The sequence below is a fragment of the Oncorhynchus clarkii genome, unplaced genomic scaffold, assembly GCF_045791955.1.
Source record: "Oncorhynchus clarkii lewisi isolate Uvic-CL-2024 unplaced genomic scaffold, UVic_Ocla_1.0 unplaced_contig_8566_pilon_pilon, whole genome shotgun sequence".
NCBI classification, from domain to species: domain Eukaryota; kingdom Metazoa; phylum Chordata; class Actinopteri; order Salmoniformes; family Salmonidae; genus Oncorhynchus; species Oncorhynchus clarkii.
In genome coordinates, this window is record NW_027257975.1 from 180,726 (window position 1) to 206,831 (window position 26,106).

Consider the following 26,106-nt stretch of genomic DNA (forward strand, 5'->3'; position numbering starts at 1 on the left):
ACATTCCTGCAGTCAGCATGCCAATTGTGGGGCAAAACTGCACATTTTAGAGTGGCCTTTTATTGTCTCCACCACAGCTGTTAAGTGGATGGATTACATTGGCAAAGAATAAATGCTCACTAACAGGGATGTAAAATAATTTATGCACAACATTTGAGAGAAATAAGCTTTTTGTGCATATGGAACATTTTGTGGATCATTTATTTCAGCTCGTGAAACTTGGGCCCAACATTTTACATGTTGCATTTATATTTTTGTTTGTGTAGTTAAAGTAGGGGTTAAGGTAGGTGCTTTTATCAACACGGGTGTAGTATTTACATACAGTAGCATTGCTTTCAATTGTAATGGGTTGCACAAAAACTTTCCGTTGGTGAGCCAGAAGTTAAATACAATTGCATTTGAACCTACTGTGCGTTGGGCAGGACGGTTGGTCATTATGGCTGGGGAATTTGAGACAAAATATCTAAAGGATCCTATTATTAAACACACTTACCAAACGTGGGTATGTTGTAGACCCACTTCCTCTCTGCTTACTTAATGTCAAAATAAAAGTCCCCCACAAGTTATTCATTTTTTTCTCCACATATGGTGCAAGTGCAGGACCTTTATTTTGACACGAGGTCAGCAGAGAGGAAGTGGGTCTACAACAGACCCACGTTTGGAAAGTCTGTTTAATAATATGATCCTTTAAGATATTTTGTCCAAATACAATTGAAAACAACGCTAGTGTATATAATTAGAACCGCGTTGCTAAGAGTGCAGGAAAATAAGACAGGTGTCAAATACTGTAGCTAGCTAGATACATTTGATATTGTATTGTATTGTGATCACCTTGAGAAAGTGTCCACCTATCATACTTTTTTTCTAAACCAAAACTTGGCACGGCATTGGTCCTTGTCCACCTCCATGGTCTATGGCTATGTTATGCACCCCCTTATATAATTAGCAGTAATGACTATAGAACAATCACATGTATTCGTTTGTAACTGTGGTACATCTACACAGAGGGTTTCAAACCTCCAATCCTCCAATTTAACCTATTTGATCATAGAGAACTCCAGTAACCACAATTCCTGCTCCTGTTTACATCCCATTCGGGACGTCATTCAAGAAGCGACAAGATAACCGCTGACAACTTTCTAACTGAAGACAGATTTATAATTATGGCTTTCATTTGAGTTTTGTTCTCAATAAATCATTTTGCGCGATATTGATTGCTCGATAATATGCGTGTGAATGCTCTTCTTGCGATTGGAGACCAGCAATAACGTGTTATTTCAAATTTCGCGCTGTACAGACCGCCAGAGGATAGGCTGGTATTCAGGCTAGCTAATCAACAGTGAATTAGTTACCACTGCTAACTCGCTAGCTAGCTAGATCCAAACGTATCATATCCCCAATTCTGCTCATGAAAAAAAAATGCAAACGACCGACATTGGAAACAAGGAGGAGGGAAAAGTATGGCATCGAAAACCAACACCAAGTAATACTGGGTAGGTCGTTTCAAAGGATAACGTTAGCTCATAACTCACTTGTTGAGTCTCCATCACCTTGTGATTAGTGAAGCCTGGCTGTTGAGTGTTGTTGATCGTAAACGAGAGGGGAACGTTATTGTCTGTTTCTGCATATCTTGAATAGAAGCTGTGCTTTGCATTCTTGTCTGACAGCTAGACGTGCATCTTGTATGTAGACCATAATAACAGTTTTTGCTTTAACAGTGTCATGGTCACAGTGATTCGCAGTGCAGCTGCCTACCAGTCCAAAACAGTCCGCTTCCTTCATGTCACCTTCGACACTACAGGGGACTCTTTCCTGGCTGGAGATCACCATGGGAATATTTATGTCTTAGACATCACCAGAAACAGGTGCAGTATGTCACACTGTCAACACCACAATATGGCATTGCAATACTCTTACTGGTGCAGGCCGTGCTCATAACTGTTCTGTCTCTCTCCAGGTTTAGACTTGTTCAGAAAACCGGTCAAGCATGCACTGCCTTGGCCTTCAACTTGCGCAGAACAACGGAATTCTTGGTTGCTCTTGCAGACTACTCCATCAAGTGCTTTGACAAAGGTATGACTCCTTACATTGCTGCTTAATTGTTTCCCAAAAGGTTAGGAACTGATTAGCTGATTGAGGAGGGTAAAGTCATCTTCTGTGGTGTATTGGCCTGTATACCCAAACTTCCAGTATGTTGAAAGACCAATGATTCCATCAGATAATGGAGTTTTTGCTGTGTGTTTGCCAATTGGAACCAAAATCTGATTGATTGTTTGATTCCGTCAGATACGAAGCAGCTGGTGAGCTGGATGCGGGGTCACGAGGGGGCGGTATCCTCCGTGTCGGTCCATGGCTCTGGCCGCTACGCCATCAGTACATCAGCTGACACGGCTCAGCTCTGGGACCTGGACACCTTCCAGAGGAAGAGGAAACTCAATGTCCGCCAATCTGTCGGCATACAGAGGGTTAGATCATTCACATTTACAGAACTGAATCATTTAATTTCAGATTTGACAGTACAATGAATACATAATGGCAAAATTCACACAGTGCCTTTTTATATTTTACATTTTGTAGAACTCTAAACAATTTATCTGAATTTGTGACAATTCATTTGAACTGTGTGTGTTATTTTTTTCTAGGTGTTCTTTCTTCCTCTGGGGAACACCATCCTCAGCTGTTTCAACGATGACTCCATCTTTGCCTGGGAGAGTGACACGTTGTTCTGCAAATACCAGCTGCCTGTTCCTGATGAGGGACCCAGGATACACTACAAGGCATTTGCTGTCACACGGTGTGTGTGTGTGTGTGTGTGTTTGAATGGTTGAGTGGAAGTGGAAGTCTAATATACAAAAGTGTGTCTATGACTATTACAGATAAGCCCTGAACAACAAAGCAGATGTTCAGTACCAGTGATGTCCTCCTAAAACCATCTGTGTTCTCTTGACAGTGATGGGAAGATTCTGGCTGCAGGGGGCAGATCCAACCTTCTCCATCTGTGGTGTCTGGACACCAGGCAGCTGCTTAGAGTGGTCCAGATGCCTCCCGAGGTCCGCTCTGTCAGACAGCTGGAGTTCCTACCAGACAGCTTCGATGGTGGGGCCAGCCAGGTATGTATTCATTCATTCTATTCATTCATCCTTTAACCAAGGAAGTCACGTTGAGTTTTACATCTCTTTTTCAAGTGAAAAACAGCCAATGCACAGCCAATGCACAGCCAATGCACAGCCAATGCACAGCCAATGCACAGCCAATGTACAGCCAATGTACAGCCAATGCTATCTGATACTGAGGTATTTTGGAGAACATGTTTTATTTGTCTCGATGGTTGGAAAATGAGAAAACAGTTAGTTTTTGTTCTTCAGACTCTTGGGGTGCTGAGTCAGGATGGTGTGATGCGTTTCATCAACATCCAGACCTGCAAGCTGCTCTTCAACATCGGATCCCATGATGACGCCATCACCTCAGCCACCGTCAGTCCCAACGGACGCCATATTGTCACGATAATGGACAACGGCAGCCTAAACATCTACAGTGTTCAGTGTCTGACCCAGGACTACAACAAGGTAGCAATCATCAGAGTGATTAGAAAGGCCGTTCATCTGACACGTGTCCTTGAATTTGACTAAATGACCCAGGCAGCTTCGTTTCATCTGTGTAGTTTTTACATTAGCACACATCAGTCATGTTTCTGCCTTCCCCTGAGCCACTCGTCATCCTCTCCTAGCCTCCTCCGTCCCTGGTCAAAGTGGTGTCTGGTGGAGAGTGTTCCGCTCTGACAATGAAGGTGAAGTCAGAAGGGGTCCAGCGGCCGGCCAAAAACTCTGGTCGACGGGTCAAGACCAAAGTCCTGAGGCCTCCAGCTGTCCCCATGACAGACGATAAAGAGGTACAGATGTAGGATATTCATTGGATCACTCTTTTGTTGCACAACAGGAAATGAAAACTTGTATTCAAGGTTTTAAAAGGCTTCTGAAGTTTGTAATTTCCCCTTGAAAATTTCTGATTTTGACCCCTACAAAAAAATGTCCATTAATTATAATCAATATTATAATTCACATTTCCTGTTGCTCCAGGATTATTTTCCCTCTGTAGCAAACTACCTCAAATTAAGAGCCTACACCTGTAGAGCATGCAGAAACACATGGCAGACAGAAGCATAGATACTTGTGGTATAATCTCATAGTGACCGTATAATAGCATGACCTTATTTACTTCTCTGGTCTGGAGCCAAGCTGTCTGATGATTTTACCATTGGTTTTCCTCATCCCACATTTTGAATGATGTTCTTTTGAATCAAGTGAGGCATTCTGATTTGTGGCTTTTCTTTTTCAGAATGAACTGCCTGACGGTCTAAACAAGAAGAGACTTGTGACGTTACTGAAGGCATTTGGAGAATATCCAGCTAAATACAGGTAACTAACTACAAATCAGGAATCAGGTGCCAAGGTGTCACAGTTTTAACGAGGGGCAGCAACATACAAATGTGCTCCTTTAGACACTACAGTAAACAGTGCTCCTTTAGACACTACAGTAAACGGTGCTCCTTTAGACACTACAGTAAACGGTGCTCCTTTAGACACTACAGTAAACGGTGCTCCTTTAGACACTACAGTAAACGGTGCTCCTTTAGACACGACAGCAAACGGTGCTCCTTTAGACACGACAGTAAACGGTGCTCCTTTAGACAGTAAACGGTGCTCCTTTAGACAGTAAACGGTGCTCCTTAGACACTACAGTAAACGGTGTTCCTTTACACACTACAGTAAACGGTGCTCCTTTAGACACTACAGTAAACAGTGCTCCTTTAGACACTACAGTAAACAGTGCTCCTTTAGACACTACAGTAAACGGTGCTCCTTTAGACACTACAGTAAACGGTGCTCCTTTAGACACTACAGTAAACGGTGCTCCTTTAGACACTACAGTAAACGGTGCTCCTTTAGACACTACAGTAAACGGTGCTCCTTTAGACACTACAGTAAACGGTGCTCCTTTAGACACTACAGTAAACGGTGCTCCTTTAGACACGACAGCAAACGGTGCTCCTTTAGACACGACAGTAAACGGTGCTCCTTTAGACAGTAAACGGTGCTCCTTTAGACAGTAAACGGTGCTCCTTAGACACTACAGTAAACGGTGTTCCTTTACACACTACAGTAAACGGTGCTCCTTTAGACACTACAGTAAACAGTGCTCCTTTAGACACTACAGTAAACAGTGCTCCTTTAGACACTACAGTAAACGGTGCTCCTTTAGACACTACAGTAAACGGTGCTCCTTTAGACACTACAGTAAACGGTGCTCCTTTAGACACTACAGTAAACGGTGCTCCTTTAGACACTACAGTAAACGGTGCTCCTTTAGACACTACAGTAAACGGTGCTCCTTTAGACACTACAGTAAACGGTGCTCCTTTAGACACTACAGTAAACGGTGCTCCTTTAGACACTACAGTAAACGGTGCTCCTTTAGACACGACAGTAAACGGTGCTCCTTTAGACACGACAGTAAACGATGCTCCTTTAGACACGACAGTAAACGGTGCTCCTTTAGACACTACAGTAAACGGTGCTCCTTTAGACACCACAGTAAACGGTGCTCCTTTAGACACTACAGTAAACGGTGCTCCTTTAGACACTACAGTAAACGGTGCTCCTTTAGACAGTAAACGGTGCTCCTTTAGACAGTAAACGGTGCTCCTTAGACACTACAGTAAACGGTGTTCCTTTACACACTACAGTAAACGGTGCTCCTTTAGACACTACAGTAAACGGTGCTCATTTCGACACCACAGTAAATGGTGCTCCTTTAGACACTACAGTAAACGGTGCTCCTTTAGACACTACATTAAACGGTGCTCCTTTAAACACTACAGTAAACGGTGCTCATTTCGACACCACAGTAAACGGTGCTCCTTTAGACACTACAGTAAACGGTGCTCCTTTAGACAGTAAACTGTGCTCCTTTAGACACTACAGTAAACGGTGCTCCTTTAGACACTACAGTAAACGGTGCTTCTTTCGACACGACAGTAAACGGTGCTCCTTTAGACACTACAGTAAACGGTGCTCCTTTCGACACTACAGTAAACGGTGCTCCGTTAGACACTACAGTAAACGGTGCTCCTTTAAACACTACAGTAAACGGTGCTCCTTTAGACACTACAGTAAACGGTGCTCCTTTCGACACGACAGTAAACGGTGCTCCTTTAGACACCACAGTAAACGGTGCTCCTTTAGACACTACAGTAAACTGTGCTCCTTTAAACACTACAGTAAACGGTGCTCCTTTAGACACTACAGTAAACGGTGCTCCTTTAGACACTACAGTAAACGGTGCTCCTTTAGACACCACAGTAAACGGTGCTCCTTTAAACACTACAGTAAACGGTGCTCCTTTAGACACTACAGTAAACGGTGCTCCTTTAGACACTACAGTAAACGGTGCTCCTTTAGACACTACAGTAAACGGTGCTCCTTTAGACACTACAGTAAACGGTGCTCCTTTAGACACTACAGTAAACAGTGCTCCTTTAGACACTACAGTAAACGGTGCTCCTTTAGACACTACAGTAAACGGTGCTCCTTTAGACACTACAGTAAATGGTGCTCCTTTAGACACGACAGTAAACGGTGCTCCTTTAGACACGACAGTAAACGATGCTCCTTTAGACACGACAGTAAACGGTGCTCCTTTAGACACTACAGTAAACGGTGCTCCTTTAGACACCACAGTAAACGGTGCTCCTTTAGACACTACAGTAAGCGGTGCTCCTTTAGACACTACAGTAAACGGTGCTCCTTTAGACAGTAAACGGTGCTCCTTTAGACAGTAAACGGTGCTCCTTAGACACTACAGTAAACGGTGTTCCTTTACACACTACAGTAAACGGTGCTCCTTTAGACACTACAGTAAACGGTGCTCATTTCGACACCACAGTAAACGGTGCTCCTTTAGACACTACAGTAAACGGTGCTCCTTTAGACACTACATTAAACGGTGCTCCTTTAAACACTACAGTAAACGGTGCTCATTTCGACACCACAGTAAACGGTGCTCCTTTAGACACTACAGTAAACGGTGCTCCTTTAGACAGTAAACTGTGCTCCTTTAGACACTACAGTAAACGGTGCTCCTTTAGACACTACAGTAAACGGTGCTTCTTTCGACACGACAGTAAACGGTGCTCCTTTAGACACTACAGTAAACGGTGCTCCTTTAGACACTACAGTAAACGGTGCTCCGTTAGACACTACAGTAAACGGTGCTCCTTTAAACACTACAGTAAACGGTGCTCCTTTAGACACTACAGTAAACAGTGCTCCTTTCGACACGACAGTAAACGGTGCTCCTTTAGACACCACAGTAAACAGTGCTCCTTTAGACACTACAGTAAACTGTGCTCCTTTAAACACTACAGTAAACGGTGCTCCTTTAGACACTACAGTAAACGGTGCTCCTTTAGACACTACAGTAAACGGTGCTCCTTTAGACACCACAGTAAACGGTGCTCCTTTAAACACTACAGTAAACGGTGCTCCTTTAGACACTACAGTAAACAGTGCTCCTTTAGACACTACAGTAAACGGTGCTCCTTTAGACACTACAGTAAACGGTGCTCCTTTAGACACGACAGTAAACGGTGCTCCTTTAGACACTACAGTAAACTGTGCTCCTTTCGACACGACAGTAAACGGTGCTCCTTTCGACACGACAGTAAACGGTGCTCCTTTAGACACTACAGTAAACAGTGCTCCTTAAGACACCACAGTAAACGGTGCTCCTTTAGACACTACAGTAAACGGTGCTCCTTTAAACACTACAGTAAACGGTGCTCCTTTAGACACCACAGTAAACGGTGCTCCTTTAGACACTACAGTAAACGGTGCTCCCCAAGACACTACAGTAAACGGTGCTTCTTTAGACACCACAGTAAACGGTGCTCCTTTAGACACCACAGTAAACGGTGCTCCTGTCGACACTACAGTAAACGGTGCTCCTTTAGACACTACAGTAAACAGTGCTCCTATCGACACTACAGTAAACGGTGCTCCTTTAGACACCACAGTAAACGGTGCTCCTGTCAACACTACAGTAAACGGTGCTCCCTTAGACACTACAGTAAACGGTGCTCCTTTAGACACTACAGTAAACGGTGCTCCTGTCGACACTACAGTAAACGGTGCTCCTGTCAACACTACAGTAAACGGTGCTCCGTTAGACACTACAGTAAACAGTGCTCCTGTCGACACTACAGTAAACGGTGCTCCCTTAGACACTACAGTAAACGGTGCTCCTTTAGACACCACAGTAAACGGTGCTCCTCTAGACACGACAGTAAACGGTGCTCCTTTAGACACGACAGTAAACGGTGCTCCTGTCGACACTACAGTAAACGGTGCTCCTGTCGACACTACAGTAAACGGTGCTCCTTTAGACACTACAGTAAACGGTGCTCCGTTAGACACTACAGTAAACGGGTTCCATTATGATGATCATGCGTTTTATTTGTCAGGATGTTTGTGTGGAGGTCCCTCCTGCGTCTGCCAGAGAACCACGCAGCTTTCAGCAGTCTGACCGATAAAGGCCTGCACTCTGCCTACCTCAGCATCCAGGAGCGATACCCCATCAAGAGCCACAAACTGCAGCGGGGACTTCAACGGTATACTTACCACTTACCTGGCTGGCACTATGGGCCTGCTGTCATGTTGGCCTGGGCACGTTCAGATCATATGGAATTATTCATAGTAGGAGCTAATGGTTCTTCAATTTTTATCAAAACGTCCTTGATGATTAATTCTTGTGATGGGTATATCTGACAGTGCTGTCATTTCCATGAATCGTGATGGGTATATCTGACAGTGCTGTCATTTCCCTGAATCATGATGGGTGTATCTGACAGTGCTGTCATTTCCCTGAATTATGATGGGTATATCTGACAGTGCTGTCATTTCCCTGAATCATGATGGGTATATCTGACAGTGCTGTCATTTCCCTGAATCATGATGGGTATATCTGACAGTGCTGTCATTTCCCTGAATCATGATGGGTGTATCTGACAGTGCTGTCATTTCCCTGAATCATGATGGGTGTATCTGACAGTGCTGTCATTTCCCTGAATCATGATGGGTATATCTGACAGTGCTGTCATTTCCATGAATCATGATGGGTATATCTGACAGTGCTGTCATTTCCCTGAATCATGATGGGTGTATCTGACAGTGCTGTCATTTCCCTGAATCATGATGGGTATATCTGACAGTGCTGTCATTTACCTGAATCACGATGGGTATATCTGACAGTGCTGTCATTTCCCTGAATCATGATGGGTGTATCTGACAGTGCTGTCATTTCCCTGAATCATGATGGGTGTATCTGGCAGTGCTGTCATTTCCCTGAATCATGATAGGTATATCTGACAGTGCTGTCATTTCCCTGAATCATGATGGGTATATCTGACAGTGCTGTCATTTCCCTGAATCATGATGGGTATATCTGACAGTGCTGTCATTTCCCTGAATCATGATGGGTATATCTGACAGTGCTGTCATTTCCATGAATCATGATGGGTATATCTGACAGTGCTGTCATTTCCCTGAATCATGATGGGTATATCTGACAGTGCTGTCATTTCCCTGAATCATGATGGGTGTATCTGACAGTGCTGTCATTTCCATGAATCATGATGGGTATATCTGACAGTGCTGTCATTTCCCTGAATCATGATGGGTGTATCTGACAGTGCTGTCATTTCCGTCTCTTGTCTGCCTACAGAGTGTTGTCTGCACTAGCCCACTGGGCGGCCATCTTTGGAGAGACAGACTACCTCCCTCTGATGGCGTTTCCCTTCGTCAAGCTCTTCCAGAATAACCCTCTGCTCTGTTTTGAAGTGGTCGCCACCACTATAGGTACTGTACACACAGTATACACAGTATACACAGTATACACAGTACACACAGTATACACAGTATACACAATACACACTGTACACACAGTATACACAATACACACAGTATACACAGTACACACAGTATACACAGTATACACAGTATACACAATACACACAGTACACACAGTACACACAGTATACACAGTATACACAATACACACAGTACACACAGTACACACAGTACACACAGTATACACAGTACACACTGTACACACAGTACACACAGTATACACAGTACACACTGTACACACAATACACACTGTACACACTGTACACACAGTACACACTGTACACACAGTACACACTGTACACACTGTACACACAGTACACACTGTACACACAATACACACTGTACACACAGTATACACTGTACACACAGTATACACAATACACACAGTATACACAATACACACTGTACACACAATACACACTGTATACACAATACACACAGTATACACAATACACACTGTACACACAATACACACTGTACACACAGTATACACAGTATACACAATACACACTGTACACACAATACACACTGTACACACAGTATACACAGTATACACAGTATACACAATACACACTGTACACACAGTATACACAATACACACAGTATACACTGTACACACAGTATACACAATACACACAGTATACACTGTACACACAGTATACACAGTACACACAGTATACACTGTACACACAGTATACATAATACACACAGTATACACAATACACACTGTACACACAGTACAAACAGTATACACAATACACAAAGCACACACAGTATACATAGTACACACAGTACACACACTACTAGAAACTGAATCATGTTTCACTTGTCCTTTCATGTCGGCCCTGTTTGCTAACTTAGAGTTGCTGAATATTTGTCACTTTTTCAGTTTGTTTTTTAGTGTACCTTGTTTATGTAACTTTGGTTGTAAAATAGGGTATTGACAGTTTTGTTTGTCCTTTGCAGTGAACTGGTGCCAGCACTGGTTTGAATACTTCCCCAACCCTCCTCTCAACGTACTGAGCATGGCAGAGAATGTTCTGGCTCACCATGACAAGGAACTGCTGCAGCACCTCATCGACTGTGGAGTCACCTCTCAGGTGAGACGACCAGGATATCTCTTTTTAAACTCCCGTTACAACTGTATTATAATGACACTAGTATTGTACGGTTGTTATTTTATCTGCTCCCACAAACAAGCGTTCAGTGATACATTTCCACTCGCTGTTAGAGACTCTGTTCTCCGAGATGTTGACCAGAGAAAAGTGTCTGAAACTCTTTAATAACCTCTATCTCCTCTCGCTCCTCTCTCTCTGTCTGTCTCTCTCTCTCTCTCTATCTCTCCTCTCTCTCTTCTCTCTCCTCTCTCTCCTCTCTCTCCTCTCTCCCCTCTCTCTCCTCCAGCTGTATGTGTGGCCCCTGTTAGAGACTCTGTTCTCTGAGGTGCTGACCAGAGATGAGTGGCTCAAACTCTTGAATAACCTCTATCTCCCCTCTCTCTCCTCTCTCTCTCTCCTATCTCCTCTCTCTCTCTCTCTCTCTCTCTCTCTCTCTCTCTCTCTCTCTCCTCTCTCTCCTCTCTTCTCTCCCTCTCTCTCCTCTCTCTCCTCTCTCCCCTCTCTCTCCTCTCTCTCCTCTCGCTCCTCTCTCTCCTCCAGCTGTATGTGTGGCCCCTGTTAGAGACTCTGTTCTCTGAGGTGCTGACCAGAGATGAGTGGCTCAAACTGTTTGACAACGTCTTCTCTAACCATCCTGCCTTCTTATTGGTATCTGTGGTCTCATATGTCACCTGCTGCCGTGCCCCACTACTGCTCTGCAGCCACAAAGAGGACTTTGAGGTAAGAGGTTTTATATAAACCATGGGAAGGTTTGAGGTAAGATGTTTTATATAAACCATGGGAAGGTTTACGGTAAGATGTTTTATATAAACCATGGGAAGGTTTACGGTAAGAGGTTTTATGTAAACCATGGGAAGGTTTACGGTAAGAGGTTTTATATAAACCATGGGAAGGTTTACGGTAAGAGGTTTTATATAAACCATGGGAAGGTTTACGGTAAGATGTTTTATATAAACCATGGGAAGGTTTACGGTAAGAGGTTTTATATAAACCATGGGAAGGTTTACGGTAAGATGTTTTATATAAACCATGGGAAGGGACACTTTCATTGGTTAGGCCCTTTATATGACTTCCTGTTATGACTATATGCCACTATATATGTTGACCTACAGCAGGGGTCTTCAACCTTTTCTTGGCCAGGGACCCCCTCCAGGGACCCCTTCCCCAGGGACCCATTCCCAGAACCCCCTCCCAGGGACCCATTCCCAGAACCCCTCCCAGGGACCCCCCATCATAAATTAGCAAAAATAATAATAATTAAATGCACATGTCTTATCATCAGGTCAATGATAATGTCAAGGAGAAGTAATCTTTTTTTTTTTTTTAAATGAATAGATTAGGTAAATAGTGTTTCATTATTTTGACCTCAACACGTTTTGTAATTGGATGAGGAAGTGTCCTTTTTCCTAAGAGCAGCTGTTTAGCTGGTTAAACAAAGGTTAGTCCAGAAATCCTACCAGCAGCCATCGGTACTTATCGTACTGGTAGTCTATTAGCAAGGGCCTTTTCAAAGCCTTTTGTCAGCTGCTCCAATGAGTGTGATTGGCTCATTATAAGGAGTTGAGAAATAAAGTTGACATCATTAGAATAAAGATATTCTCCTCCTTTCTACTGTAGGTAGGTCATCCACAATGGGTTCACCCCCAGTTGAATACCCCTTGACCTAGAGGCTTGGAACTTTGTATGTAGGTGACTTTTCTCATGCTGAACAAATTTGCCTCAAGGACCCATCAAAGCACGGTCACACTGAGTGGATATTCACACTGTTCTCAGGGCAGGTCTGCCGGGTTTGACTAGAAGAAGTGACTTTTCGTAGCAGGTTAAGAGAATTAACATGGTAGGTTAGGAACATCTGGTTAAGGGTTAGCTAAAACACTATACATTTTCCCCGATAAGAAACTTAACATATTTAGCTACAACTAAGCTTGCCCTGAGAACAGTCTTGGTTTCCACTAATGTGATTCTGCCATAAGGTCAGTCAGGGACTTTTAAACCTTCTTTATTTTGTATTAAACATTTTTAAAATGTTTTTGCTTAATTAACGAGATGGTTGAGTTATTGATAAATCAGGAAATCAACATTTAAGAGTCCATTTTAAATCCTTTGTAAATCCACTCCACAATGGCCTGTCAACGTGGAACTTTCTAGGGTCATCAGAGACATTACCATGATGAACCCTATTCCGTTTGGTGTTGATATCTTAACTATTACCCAGGTGTCCTTTCTGCCATCCTATGAACCCTGCTCATTGCTGCTTGCAGCTACAGTATATGTACCTTCTTCTTCATGAAGGGAAAATGCACCCTTGATTCTCTCCCTGCCTCCCTCTTTCTCTCCCTGCCTCCCTCTTTCTCTCCCTGCCTCCCTCTTTCTCTCCCTGCCTCCCTCTTTCTCTCCCTGCCTCCCTCTTTCTCTCCCTGCCAGTATTTCTTCCACCACCGTAACAACCTGGACATCAGCTCTGTGATAAATGAGACATACAGGCTGATGGAGAGCACCCCAGCAGACATCCACCCCAGGAACATGCTGGATGACTTTCAGCCTCTGACCAGGGGACAGTACCCTGTCTTCAACAAGTACCCCACCTACATAGTGGAGTACCAGTCTCAGGAGAGAGAGAGGATACGCCAACAGGAAGTGGACTACCTCAGAGAGAGGTCAGATTATATCATTGGCATCTTATCCTTTCTGTGGCATTCTAGAACACTGGCAAAGACGATAAGGTTCACACAAAGTCAAACTCAAACTCTTTAATATCTTATCTCTGTTTTTCTTGCAGTAGCAAGGGGGAAAAGCTTGACACGGACGTTTCGGTCAAAGCCTTCTTCAGTATTTGTGTCAAAGAACAGTGTCAGATATGTGTGCGTGTCTCTCCAGGCAGGCGGTGCAGGAGCTGCGTGCGAAGGCGGTTCAGAGGCAGGCTGAGGACGAGGCATGGTACACCCAGCAGGAGATACTGCAGCAGGCTGAGGAGAAACGCAGGGACATCCTACAGCAAGAGGAGAGCAAGCTGGCTGAACAGAGAACCAGGTCAGAGAACAGACAGACAGTCATCTATCTCTGCCAATTTATTACTACATCAATCATTCAGGTAGCCTAGTGGTTAGAGTGTAGGGACGGCAGGTAGCCTAGTGGTTAGAGTGTAGGGCCGGCAGGTAGCCTAGTGGTTAGAGGGTAGGGACGGCAGGTAGCCTAGTGGTTAGAGTGTAGGGGCAGGCAGGTAGCCTAGTGGTTAGAGTGTAGGGACGGCAGGTAGCCTAGGTGGTTAGAGTGTAGGGACGGCAGGTAGCCTAGTGGTTAGAGTGGAGGGGCAGGCAGGTAGCCTAGTGGTTAGAGTGTAGGGACGGCAGGTAGCCTAGTGGTTAGAGTGTAGGGACGGCAGGTAGCCTAGTGGTTAGAGTGGAGGGGCGGCAGGTAGCCTAGTGGTTAGAGTGCAGGGACGGCAGGTAGCCTAGTGGTTAGAGTGTAGGGGCAGGCAGGTAGCCTAGTGGTTAGAGTGTAGGGACGGCAGGTAGCCTAGTGGTTAGAGTGTAGGGACGGCAGGTAGCCTAGTGGTTAGAGTGTAGGGGCAGGCAGGTAGCCTAGTGGTTAGAGTGTAGGGGCAGGCAGGTAGCCTAGTGGTTAGAGTGGAGGGGCGGCAGGTAGCCTAGTGGTTAGAGTGTCGGGGCAGGCAGGTAGCCTAGTGGTTAGAGTGTAGGGGCAGGCAGGTAGCCTAGTGGTTAGAGTGGAGGGGCAGGCAGGTAGCCTAGTGGTTAGAGTGGAGGGGCAGGCAGGTAGCCTAGTGGTTAGAGTGGAGGGGCAGGCAGGTAGCCTAGTGGTTAGAGTGTAGGGGCAGGCAGGTAGCCTAGTGGTTAGAGTAGAGGGGCAGGCAGGTAGCCTAGTGGTTAGAATGTAGGGCAGGCAGGTAGCCTAGTGGTTAGAGTGGAGGGGCGGCAGGTAGCCTAGTGGTTAGAGTGTAGGGGCGGCAGGTAGCCTAGTGGTTAGAGTGTAGGGGCAGGCAGGTAGCCTAGTGGTTAGAGTGTAGGGACGGCAGGTAGCCTAGTGGTTAGAGTGTAGGGGCAGGCAGGTAGCCTAGTGGTTAGAGTGTAGGGGCGGCAGGTAGCCTAGTGGTTAGAGTGTTGGGATGGCAGGTAGCCTAGTGGTTAGAGTGTAGGGGCGGCAGGTAGCCTAGTGGTTAGAGTGTAGGGGCGGCAGGTAGCCTAGTGGATAGAGTGTAGGGGCGGCAGGTAGCCTAGTGGATAGAGTGTAGGGACGGCAGGTAGCCTAGTGGTTAGAATGTAGGGACGGCAGGTAGCCTAGTGGTTAGAGTGTAGAGGCAGGCAGGTAGCCTAGTGGTTAGAGTGTAGGGGCAGGCAGGTAGACTAGTGGTTAGAGCATTGGGCCAGTAACCGAAAGGTTGCTAGACCGAATCCCTTGAGCAAGGCAGTTAACCCACTGTTCCCCGGGCGCCGAAGACGTGGATGTCGATTAAGGCAGCCGCCCACACCTCTCTGATTCAGAGAGGAAGACACATTTCAGTTGAAAACATTCAGTTGTACAATTTGACTAGCCCCCCCCCCCCCCTTTCCAAGCCAGAACTGTGTTTGCATCATGTAGGAGGAGTATTCAGTCAGGATCCTCAGAAGGAAGAACATTCTGAGGTAATGTGACACTCCCATGTCATAGTTATTGATCCTCATAAATGACTTGGTACAGGCCCATCAAATGTGATGTCACTAATTAAGATGAAATAGACTTGAGTTCCTTGTTCCAAGGTTTATTTATCTGACAGTCTGTAATGTGTCCCCAGGTTAGTCTGACAGTCTGTAATGTGTTCCCAGGTTAGTCTCTCTGACAGTCTGTAATGCATCCCCAGGTTAGTCTCTCTGACAGTCTGTAATGCATCCCCAGGTTAGTCTCTCTGACAGTCTGTAATGTGTTCCAAGGTTTATTTATCTGACAGTCTGTAATGTGTTCCAAGGTTTATTTATCTGACAGTCTGTAATGCATCCCCAGGTTAGTCTGACAGTCTGTAATGTATCCCCAGGTTAGTCTGACAGTCTGTAATGTGTCCCCAGGTTAGTCTGACAGTCTGTAATGTGTTCCCAGGTTAGTCTCTCTGACAGTCTGTAATGTGTTCCCAGGTTAGTCTCTCTGACAGTCTGTAATGCATCCCCAGGTTAGTCTCTCTGACAGTCTGTAATGTATCCCCAGGTTAGTCTGACAGTCTGTAATGTATCCCCAGGTTAGTCTGACAGTCTGTAATGTGTCCCCAGGTTAGTCTGACCGTCTGTAATGTGTTCCCAGGTTAGTCTCTCTGACAGTCTGTAATGCATCCCCAGGTTAGTCTCTCTGACAGTCTGTAATGTATCCCCAGGTTAGTCTGACAGTCTGTAATATGTCCCCAGGTTAGTCTCTCTAACAATCTGTAATGTATCCCCAGGTTAGTCTGACAGTCTGTAATGTGTTCCAAGGTTAGTCTGACAGTCTGTAATGTGTTCCAAGGTTTATTTATCTAACAGTCTGTAATGTGTCCCAAGGTTAGTCTGACAGTCTGTAATATGTCCCCAGGTTAGTCTCTCTAACAGTCTGTAATGTGTCCCCAGGTTAGTCTGACAGTCTGTAATGTGTCCCCAGGTTAGTCTGACAGTCTGTAATGTGTGTCCCCAGGTTAGTCTCTCTGACAGTCTGTAATGTGTGTCCCCAGGTTAGTCTGACAGTCTGTAATGTATCCCCAGGTTAGTCTGACAGTCTGTAATGCATCCCCAGGTTAGTCTGACAGTCTGTAATGTGTCCCCAGGTTAGTCTGACAGTCTGTAATGTATCCCCAGGTTAGTCTGACAGTCTGTAATGTATCCCCAGGTTAGTCTGACAGTCTGTAATGCGTCCTCAGGTTAGTCTGACAGTCTGTAATGTGTCCCCAGGTTAGTCTGACAGTCTGTAATGTGTCCCAGGTTAGTCTCTCTGACAGTCTGTAATGTGTCTCCAGGTTAGTCTCTCTGACAGTCTGTAATGTGTCTCCAGGTTAGTCTCTCTGACAGTCTGTAATGTATCCCCAGGTTAGTCTCTCTGACAGTCTGTAATGTGTCCCCAGGTTAGTCTCTCTGACAGTCTGTAATGTGTCCCCAGGTTAGTCTCTCTGACAGTCTGTAATGTGTCCCCAGGTTAGTCTCTCTGACAGTCTGTAATGTGTCCCCAGGTTAGTCTCTCTGACAGTCTGTAATGTGTCCCCAGGTTAGTCTCTCTGACAGTCTGTAATGTGTCCCCAGGTTAGTCTGACCGTCTGTAATGTGTCCCCAGGTTAGTCTGACAGTCTGTAATGTGTCCCCAGGTTAGTCTTTCTGACAGTCTGTAATGTGTCTCCAGGTTAGTCTCTCTGACAGTCTGTAATGTGTCCCCAGGTTAGTCTCTCTGACAGTCTGTAATGTGTCCCCAGGTTAGTCTGACCGTCTGTAATGTGTCCCCAGGTTAGTCTGACAGTCTGTAATGTGTCCCCAGGTTAGTCTTTCTGACAGTCTGTAATGTGTCTCCAGGTTAGTCTGACAGTCTGTGATGTGTCCCCAGGTTAGTCTCTCCAACAGTCTGTAATGTGTCTCCATGTTAGTCTCTCTGACAGTCTGTAATGTGTCTCCATGTTAGTCTCTCTGACAGTCTGTAATGTGTCTCCAGGTTAGTCTCTCTGACAGTCTGTAATGTGTCTCCAGGTTAGTCTCTCTGACAGTCTGTAATGTGTCTCCAGGTTAGCCTCTGACAGTCTGTAATGTGTCCCCAGGTTAGTCTCTCTGACAGTCTGTAATGTATCCCCAGGTTAGTCTCCTTGACAGTCTGTAATGTGTCCCCAGGTTAGTCTGACAGTCTGTAATGTGTCCCCAGGTTAGTCTGACAGTCTGTAATGTGTCCCCAGGTTAGTCTTTCTGACAGTCTGTAATGTGTCTCCAGGTTAGTCTCTCTGACAGTCTGTAATGTGTCTCCAGGTTAGTCTCTCTGACAGTCTGTAATGTGTCTCCAGGTTAGTCTCTCTGACAGTCTGTAATGTGTCTCCAGGTTAGCCTCTGACAGTCTGTAATGTGTCCCCAGGTTAGTCTCTCTGACAGTCTGTAATGTATCCCCAGGTTAGTCTCCTTGACAGTCTGTAATGTGTCCCCAGGTTAGTCTGACAGTCTGTAATGCATCCCCAGGTTAGTCTTTCTGACAGTCTGTAATGTGTCCCAGGTTAGTCTTTCTGACAGTCTGTAATGTGTCTCCAAGTTAGTCTGACAGTTTGTAATATATCCCCAGGTTAGTCTGACAGTCTGTAATGTGTCCCCAGGTTAGTCTGACAGTCTGTAATGTGTCCCCAGGTTAGTCTGACAGTCTGTAATGTATCTCCAGGTTAGTCTGACAGTCTGTAATGCGTCCCCAGGTTAGTCTCTCTGACGGTCTGTAATGCGTCCCCAGGTTAGTCTCTCTGACAGTCTGTAATGCGTCCCCAGGTTAGTCCCTCTGACAGTCTGCAATGTGTCCCCTGGTTAGTCTCTCTGACAGTCTATAATGTGTCCCCAGGTTAGTCTCTCTGACAGCCTGTGTCTCCAGGTTAGTCTCTCTGACAGTCTGTAATGTGTCTCCAGGTTAGTCTCTCTGACAGTCTGTAATGCGTCTCCAGGTTAGTCTCTCTGACAGTCTGTGTCTCCAGGTTAGTCTCTCTGACAGTCTGTAATGTGTCCCCAGGTTAGTCTCTCTGACTGTCTGTAATGTGTCCCCAGGTTAGTCTCTCTGACAGTCTGTAATGCGTCTCCAGGTTAACAGCCATGAAGCGTGAGTTAAAGGTGAAGGAGCTCCAGCTGATGGATGCTGCCAGGAGACGCTTCCTGAAACAGCAGCAGGACCAGAGACTGACTGAACTACACAGACTGGACGAGCAGATACAGAGGAAGGTCTGTTTTCACGTCACCTCCCTGTATTTAATATTGAAAGAAGAGATTCATTCTTTCAACCATCCTTTTATTTTGTATGTAATGTGATGGGGTGTCTATATGTCCTCTACTGTATATAATGGGGTGTCTATATGTACTCTACTGTATATAATGGGGTGTCTATATGTCCTCTACTATATATAATGGGGTGTCTATATGTCCTCTACTGTATATAATGGGGTGTCTATATGTCCTCTACTGTATATAATGGGGTGTCTATATGTCCTCTACTGTATATAATGGGGTGTCTATATGTCCTCTACTGTATATAATGGGGTGTCTATATGTACTCTACTGTATATAAAGGGGTGTCTATATGTACTCTACTGTATATAATGGGGTGTCTATATGTACTCTACTGTATATAATGGGGTGTCTATATGTACTCTACTGTATATAATGGGGTGTCTATATGTACTCTACTGTATATAATGGGGTGTCTATATGTACTCTACTGTATATAATGGGGTGTCTATATGTACTCTACTGTATATAATGGGGTGTCTATATGTACTCTACTGTATATAATGGGGTGTCTATATGTACTCTACTGTATATAATGGGGTGTCTATATGTACTCTACTGTATATAATGGGGTGTCTATATGTACTCTACTGTATATAATGGGGTGTCTATATGTACTCTACTGTATATAATGGGGTGTCTATATGTACTCTACTGTATATAATGGGGTGTCTATATGTACTCTACTGTATATAATGGGGTGTCTATATGTCCTCTACTGTATATAATGGGGTGTCTATATGTCCTCTACTGTATATAATGGGGTGTCTATATGTACTCTACTGTATATAATGGGGTGTCTATATGTACTCTACTGTATATAATGGGGTGTCTATATGTACTCTACTGTATACAATGGGGTGTCTATATGTACTCTACTGTATACAATGGGGTGTCTATATGTACTCTACTGTATACAATGGGGTGTCTATATGTCCTCTACTGTATATAATGGGGTGTCTATATGTCCTCTACTGTATATAATGGGGTGTCTATATGTCCTCTACTGTATATAATGGGGTGTCTATATGTCCTCTACTGTATATAATGGGGTGTCTATATGTCCTCTACTGTATATAATGGGGTGTCTATATGTCCTCTACTGTATATAATGGGGTGTCTATATGTACTCTACTGTATATAATGGGGTGTCTATATGTACTCTACTGTATATAATGGGGTGTCTATATGTACTCTACTGTATATAATGGGGTGTCTATATGTACTATACTGTATATAATGGGGTGTCTATATGTCCTCTACTGTATGGTGTGTTTGTTGGGCTCAGATGAACACCAGAGACCAGGAGACGGCAGCAGCAGTACAGGATATACAAGTCAGACAGATGGAGCTGGAAGCACAGAGACGCCTGTTTGAACAGGTCAGTGACTGTCCTCATCACAACAACAATGTGCAGAGACCCGCCCCTGAGACAAACACCATCTCGTCATTCACATTATATTCCGTGCAGCATGAAGTTAAGACGCCACACGTCATTGGCCATTTTAACGCTGTCCAGCTACAATATGGCTTGGTCTTCATTCACCAGACCGTGATGTCACCGTGTAATCCTTGTGATGTAGCGACTGGCCAAGGAGCAGGTGCGTGTGACTCAGGAGGTCAGAGCAGAGGTGGATACCAGGAGACACAGGTCAGAGGTCGAGGAGACCACCTTCCAACACCTCCTTAACAACGACACTGACGTCAGCCTGGGAACCAAGAAGGTGAGCATTCATCTACTGTATACTTCCAGAGACTGAAATATAGGGGGTTATTAAACAATGACTGGAGAGAGAGAGAGACTGAAATATAGGGGGTTATTAAACAATGACTGGAGAGAGAGAGACTGACCTCCCCGTCTCAGGTTCTAGACTGAAATATAGGGGGTTATTAAACAATGACTGGAGAGAGAGAGAGACTGACCTCCTCCCCATCTCAGGTTCTAGACTGAAATATAGGGGGTTATTAAACAATGACTGGAGAGAGAGAGAGACTGACCTCCTCCCCATCTCAGGTTCTACACTGAAATATAGGGGGTTATTAAACAATGACTGGAGAGAGAGAGACTGACCTCCTCCCCATCTCAGGTTCTACACTGAAATATAGGGGGTTATTAAACAATGACTGGAGAGAGAGAGACTGACCTCCTCCCCATCTCAGGTTCTACACTGAAATATAGGGGGTTATTAAACAATGACTGGAGAGAGAGAGACTGACCTCCTCCCCATCTCAGGTTCTACACTGAAATATAGGGGGTTATTAAACAATGACTGGAGAGAGAGAGACTGACCTCCTCCCCATCTCAGGTTCTACACTGAAATATAGGGGGTTATTAAACAATGACTGGAGAGAGAGAGACTGACCTCCTCCCCATCTCAGGTTCTAGACTGAAATATAGGGGGTTATTAAACAATGACTGGAGAGAGAGAGAGACTGACCTCCTCCCCATCTCAGGTTCTAGACTGAAATATAGGGGGTTATTAAACAATGACTGGAGAGAGAGAGAGACTGACCTCCTCCCCATCTCAGGTTCTAGACTGAAATATAGGGGGTTATTAAACAATGACTGGAGAGAGAGAGAGACTGACCTCCTCCCCATCTCAGGTTCTAGACTGAAATATAGGGGGTTATTAAACAATGACTGGAGAGAGAGAGACTGACCTCCTCCCCATCTCAGGTTCTACACTGAAATATAGGGGGTTATTAAACAATGACTGGAGAGAGAGAGACTGACCTCCACCCCATCTCAGGTTCTAGACTGAAATATAGGGGGTTATTAAACAATGACTGGAGAGAGAGAGAGACTGACCTCATCGTCTCAGGTTCTAGACTGAAATATAGGGGGTTATTAAACAATGACTGGAGAGAGAGAGAGACTGACCTCCTCCCCATCTCAGGTTCTAGACTGAAATATAGGGGGTTATTAAACAATGACTGGAGAGAGAGAGAGACTGACCTCCTCCCCATCTCAGGTTCTAGACTGAAATATAGGGGGTTATTAAACAATGACTGGAGAGAGAGAGAGAGACTGACCTCATCGTCTCAGGTTCTAGACTGAAATATAGGGGGTTATTAAACAATGACTGGAGAGAGAGAGACTGACCTCCTCCCCATCTCAGGTTCTAGACTGAAATATAGGGGGTTATTAAACAATGACTGGAGAGAGAGACTGACCTCCTCCCCATCTCAGGTTCTAGACTGAAATATAGGGGGTTATTGAACAATGACTGGAGAGAGAGAGAGACTGACCACCCCATCTCAGGTTCTAGACTGAAATATAGGGGGTTATTAAACAATGACTGGAGAGAGAGAGACTGACCTCCCCATCTCAGGTTCTAGACTGAAATATAGTGGGTTATTAAACAATGACTGGAGAGAGAGAGAGACTGACCTCCTCCCCATCTCAGGTTCTACACTGAAATATAGGGGGTTATTGAACAATGACTGGAGAGAGAGAGACTGACTTCCTCCCCATCTCAGGTTCTAGACTGAAATATAGGGGGTTATTAAACAATGACTGGAGAGAGAGAGACTGACCTCCTCCCCATCTCAGGTTCTAGACTGAAATATAGGGGGTTATTAAACAATGACTGGAGAGAGAGAGACTGACCTCCTCCCCATCTCAGGTTCTAGACTGAAATATAGGGGGTTATTAAACAATGACTGGAGAGAGAGAGACTGACCTCCTCCCCATCTCAGGTTCTAGACTGAAATATAGGGGGTTATTGAACAATGACTGGAGAGAGAGAGACTGACCTCCCCATCTCAGGTTCTAGACTGAAATATAGGGGGTTATTAAACAATGACTGGAGAGAGAGAGAGACTGACCTCCTCCCCATCTCAGGTTCTAGACTGAAATATAGGGGGTTATTAAACAATGACTGGAGAGAGAGAGAGACTGACCTCCTCCCCATCTCAGGTTCTAGACTGAAATATAGGGGATTATTAAACAATGACTGGAGAGAGAGAGACTGACCTCCTCCCCATCTCAGGTTCTAGACTGAAATATAGGGGGTTATTGAACAATGACTGGAGAGAGAGAGACTGACCTCCTCCCCATCTCAGGTTCTAGACTGAAATATAGGGGGTTATTGAACAATGACTGGAGAGAGAGACTGACCTCCTCCCCATCTCAGGTTCTAGACTGAAATATAGGGGGTTATTAAACAATGACTGGAGAGAGAGAGAGACTGACCTCCTCCCCATCTCAGGTTCTAGACTGAAATATAGGGGGTTATTGAACAATGACTGGAGAGAGAGAGAGACTGACCTCATCGTCTCAGGTTCTAGACTGAAATATAGGGGGTTATTAAACAATGACTGGAGAGAGAGAGAGACTGACCTCCTCCCCATCTCAGGTTCTAGACTGAAATATAGGGGGTTATTAAACAATGACTGGAGAGAGAGAGACTGACCTCCTCCCCATCTCAGGTTCTAGACTGAAATATAGGGGGTTATTGAACAATGACTGGAGAGAGAGAGAGACTGACCTCCTCCCCATCTCAGGTTCTACACTGAAATATAGGGGGTTATTAAACAATGACTGGAGAGAGAGAGAGACTGACCTCCTCCCCATCTCAGGTTCTACACTGAAATATAGGGGGTTATTAAACAATGACTGGAGAGAGAGAGAGACTGACCTCCTCCCCATCTCAGGTTCTAGACTGAAATATAGGGGGTTATTAAACAATGACTGGAGAGAGAGACTGACCTCCTCCCCATCTCAGGTTCTAGACTGAAATATAGGGGGTTATTGAACAATGACTGGAGAGAGAGAGAGACTGACCACCCCATCTCAGGTTCTAGACTGAAATATAGGGGGTTATTAAACAATGACTGGAGAGAGAGAGACTGACCTCCTCCCCATCTCAGGTTCTAGACTGAAATATAGGGGGTTATTAAACAATGACTGGAGAGAGAGAGAGACTGACCTCCTCCCCATCTCAGGTTCTAGACTGAAATATAGGGGATTATTAAACAATGACTGGAGAGAGAGAGAGACTGACCTCCCCATCTCAGGTTCTAGACTGAAATATAGGGGGTTATTAAACAATGACTGGAGAGAGAGAGAGACTGACCTCCTCCCCATCTCAGGTTCTACACTGAAATATAGGGGGTTATTAAACAATGACTGGAGAGAGAGAGAGACTGACCTCCCCATCTCAGGTTCTAGACTGAAATATAGGGGGTTATTAAACAATGACTGGAGAGAGAGAGAGACTGACCTCCTCCCCATCTCAGGTTCTAGACTGAAATATAGGGGGTTATTAAACAATGACTGGAGAGAGAGAGAGACTGACCTCCCCATCTCAGGTTCTACACTGAAATATAGGGGGTTATTAAACAATGACTGGAGAGAGAGAGACTGACCTCCTCCCCATCTCAGGTTCTAGACTGAAATATAGGGGGTTATTAAACAATGACTGGAGAGAGAGAGAGACTGACCTCCTCCCCATCTCAGGTTCTAGACTGAAATATAGGGGGTTATTGAACAATGACTGGAGAGAGAGAGAGACTGACCTCCTCCCCATCTCAGGTTCTAGACTGAAATATAGGGGGTTATTAAACAATGACTGGAGAGAGAGAGAGACTGACCTCCTCCCCATCTCAGGTTCTACACTGAAATATAGGGGGTTATTAAACAATGACTGGAGAGAGAGAGAGACTGACCTCCTCCCCATCTCAGGTTCTAGACTGAAATATAGGGGGTTATTAAACAATGACTGGAGAGAGAGAGAGACTGACCTCCTCCCCATCTCAGGTTCTAGACTGAAATATAGGGGGTTATTAAACAATGACTGGAGAGAGAGAGACTGACCTCCACCCCATCTCAGGTTCTAGACTGAAATATAGGGGGTTATTAAACAATGACTGGAGAGAGAGAGAGACTGACCTCCTCCCCATCTCAGGTTCTAGACTGAAATATAGGGGGTTATTGAACAATGACTGGAGAGAGAGAGAGACTGACCTCCTCCCCATCTCAGGTTCTAGAGGAGTGTTTAGCTGAAGCAGGCCAGCTGGGAGTGGACACCGAGTGGCAGGCTGAGGTGATGAGGCGTCTAGACCAGGAGGATGCAGCCCGGGACAGACACTACCACCATCTGGCTGGACTACACAGAGAGACCCTCACCAAGGAGCAGCAGCTAGTTAACATCATGGAGGACGTAGAGGGACAGAGGGTAGGAGAGATGATGTAGAGGGTATATACGGTAGGTCATGAGGACGTGGAGGGACAGAGGGTAGGAGGAGAGATGATGATGTAGAGGATATATACAGTAGGTCATGAGGACGTAGAGGGACAGAGGGTAGGAGGAGAGATGATGATGTAGAGGGTATAAACAGTAGGTCATGAGGACATAGAGGGACAGAGGGTAGGAGGAGAGATGATGATGTAGAGGGTATATACAGCAAGTCATGAGGACGTAGAGAGATGATGACGATATAGAGGAGGGTATATACAGTAGGTCATGAGGACGTAGAGGGTAGGAGGGTAGGAGGAGAGATGATGATGTAGAGGGTATATACAGTAGGTCATGAGGACGTGGAGGGACAGAGGGTAGGAGGAGAGATGATGATGTAGAGGATATATACAGTAGGTCATGAGGACGTAGAGGGACAGAGGGTAGGAGGAGAGATGATGTAGAGGGTATATACAGTAGGTCATGAGGACGTAGAGGGACAGAGGGTAGGAGGAGAGATGATGTCGAGGAGGGTATATTTAGTAGGTCATAAGGACTTAGAGGGACAGAGGGTAGGAGGAGAGATGATGTAGAGGGTATATACAGTAGGTCATGAGGGACAGAGGGTAGGAGGAGAGATGATGATGTAGAGGGTATATACAGTAGGTCATGAGGACGTAGAAGGACAGAGGGTAGGAGGAGAGATGATGATGTAGAGGGTATATACAGTAGGTCATGAGGACGTGGAGATATGATGACGATATAGAGGAGGATATATACAGTAGGTCATGAGGACGTAGAGGGACAGGGTAGGAGGAGAGATGATGATGTAGAGGGTATATACAGTAGGTCATGAGGATGTAGAGGGACAGAGGGTAGGAGGAGAGATGAT

The 26,106-nt window shown here is 45.0% G+C and overlaps 1 protein-coding gene across 2 annotated transcripts in view; it reads left to right on the forward strand.

The window, feature by feature from the left end:
• The first annotated feature begins 615 nt into the window (after window positions 1-615).
• The window catches only part of LOC139394365 (TBC1 domain family, member 31), a 32,955-nt gene continuing 7,464 nt past the window's right edge, over window positions 616-26,106 (forward strand). Inside the window, exons 1-19 of one of the 2 annotated variants that reach the window (XM_071142414.1) lie at window positions 616-1,493; window positions 1,719-1,865; window positions 1,958-2,073; window positions 2,287-2,465; window positions 2,643-2,794; window positions 2,951-3,110; window positions 3,366-3,566; window positions 3,728-3,889; window positions 4,336-4,415; window positions 8,519-8,665; window positions 9,778-9,911; window positions 10,929-11,062; window positions 11,621-11,800; window positions 13,505-13,737; window positions 13,958-14,110; window positions 18,837-18,972; window positions 20,324-20,416; window positions 20,619-20,759; window positions 25,020-25,214. In XM_071142414.1, coding sequence (XP_070998515.1) covers window positions 1,420-1,493; window positions 1,719-1,865; window positions 1,958-2,073; window positions 2,287-2,465; window positions 2,643-2,794; window positions 2,951-3,110; window positions 3,366-3,566; window positions 3,728-3,889; window positions 4,336-4,415; window positions 8,519-8,665; window positions 9,778-9,911; window positions 10,929-11,062; window positions 11,621-11,800; window positions 13,505-13,737; window positions 13,958-14,110; window positions 18,837-18,972; window positions 20,324-20,416; window positions 20,619-20,759; window positions 25,020-25,214 — 2,817 coding nt within the window. In that variant the 5' untranslated portion in view covers window positions 616-1,419. The remainder of the gene's footprint in view (window positions 1,494-1,718; window positions 1,866-1,957; window positions 2,074-2,286; window positions 2,466-2,642; window positions 2,795-2,950; window positions 3,111-3,365; window positions 3,567-3,727; window positions 3,890-4,335; window positions 4,416-8,518; window positions 8,666-9,777; window positions 9,912-10,928; window positions 11,063-11,620; window positions 11,801-13,504; window positions 13,738-13,957; window positions 14,111-18,836; window positions 18,973-20,323; window positions 20,417-20,618; window positions 20,760-25,019; window positions 25,215-26,106) is intronic. The other variant, XM_071142413.1, reaches the window with a different exon arrangement.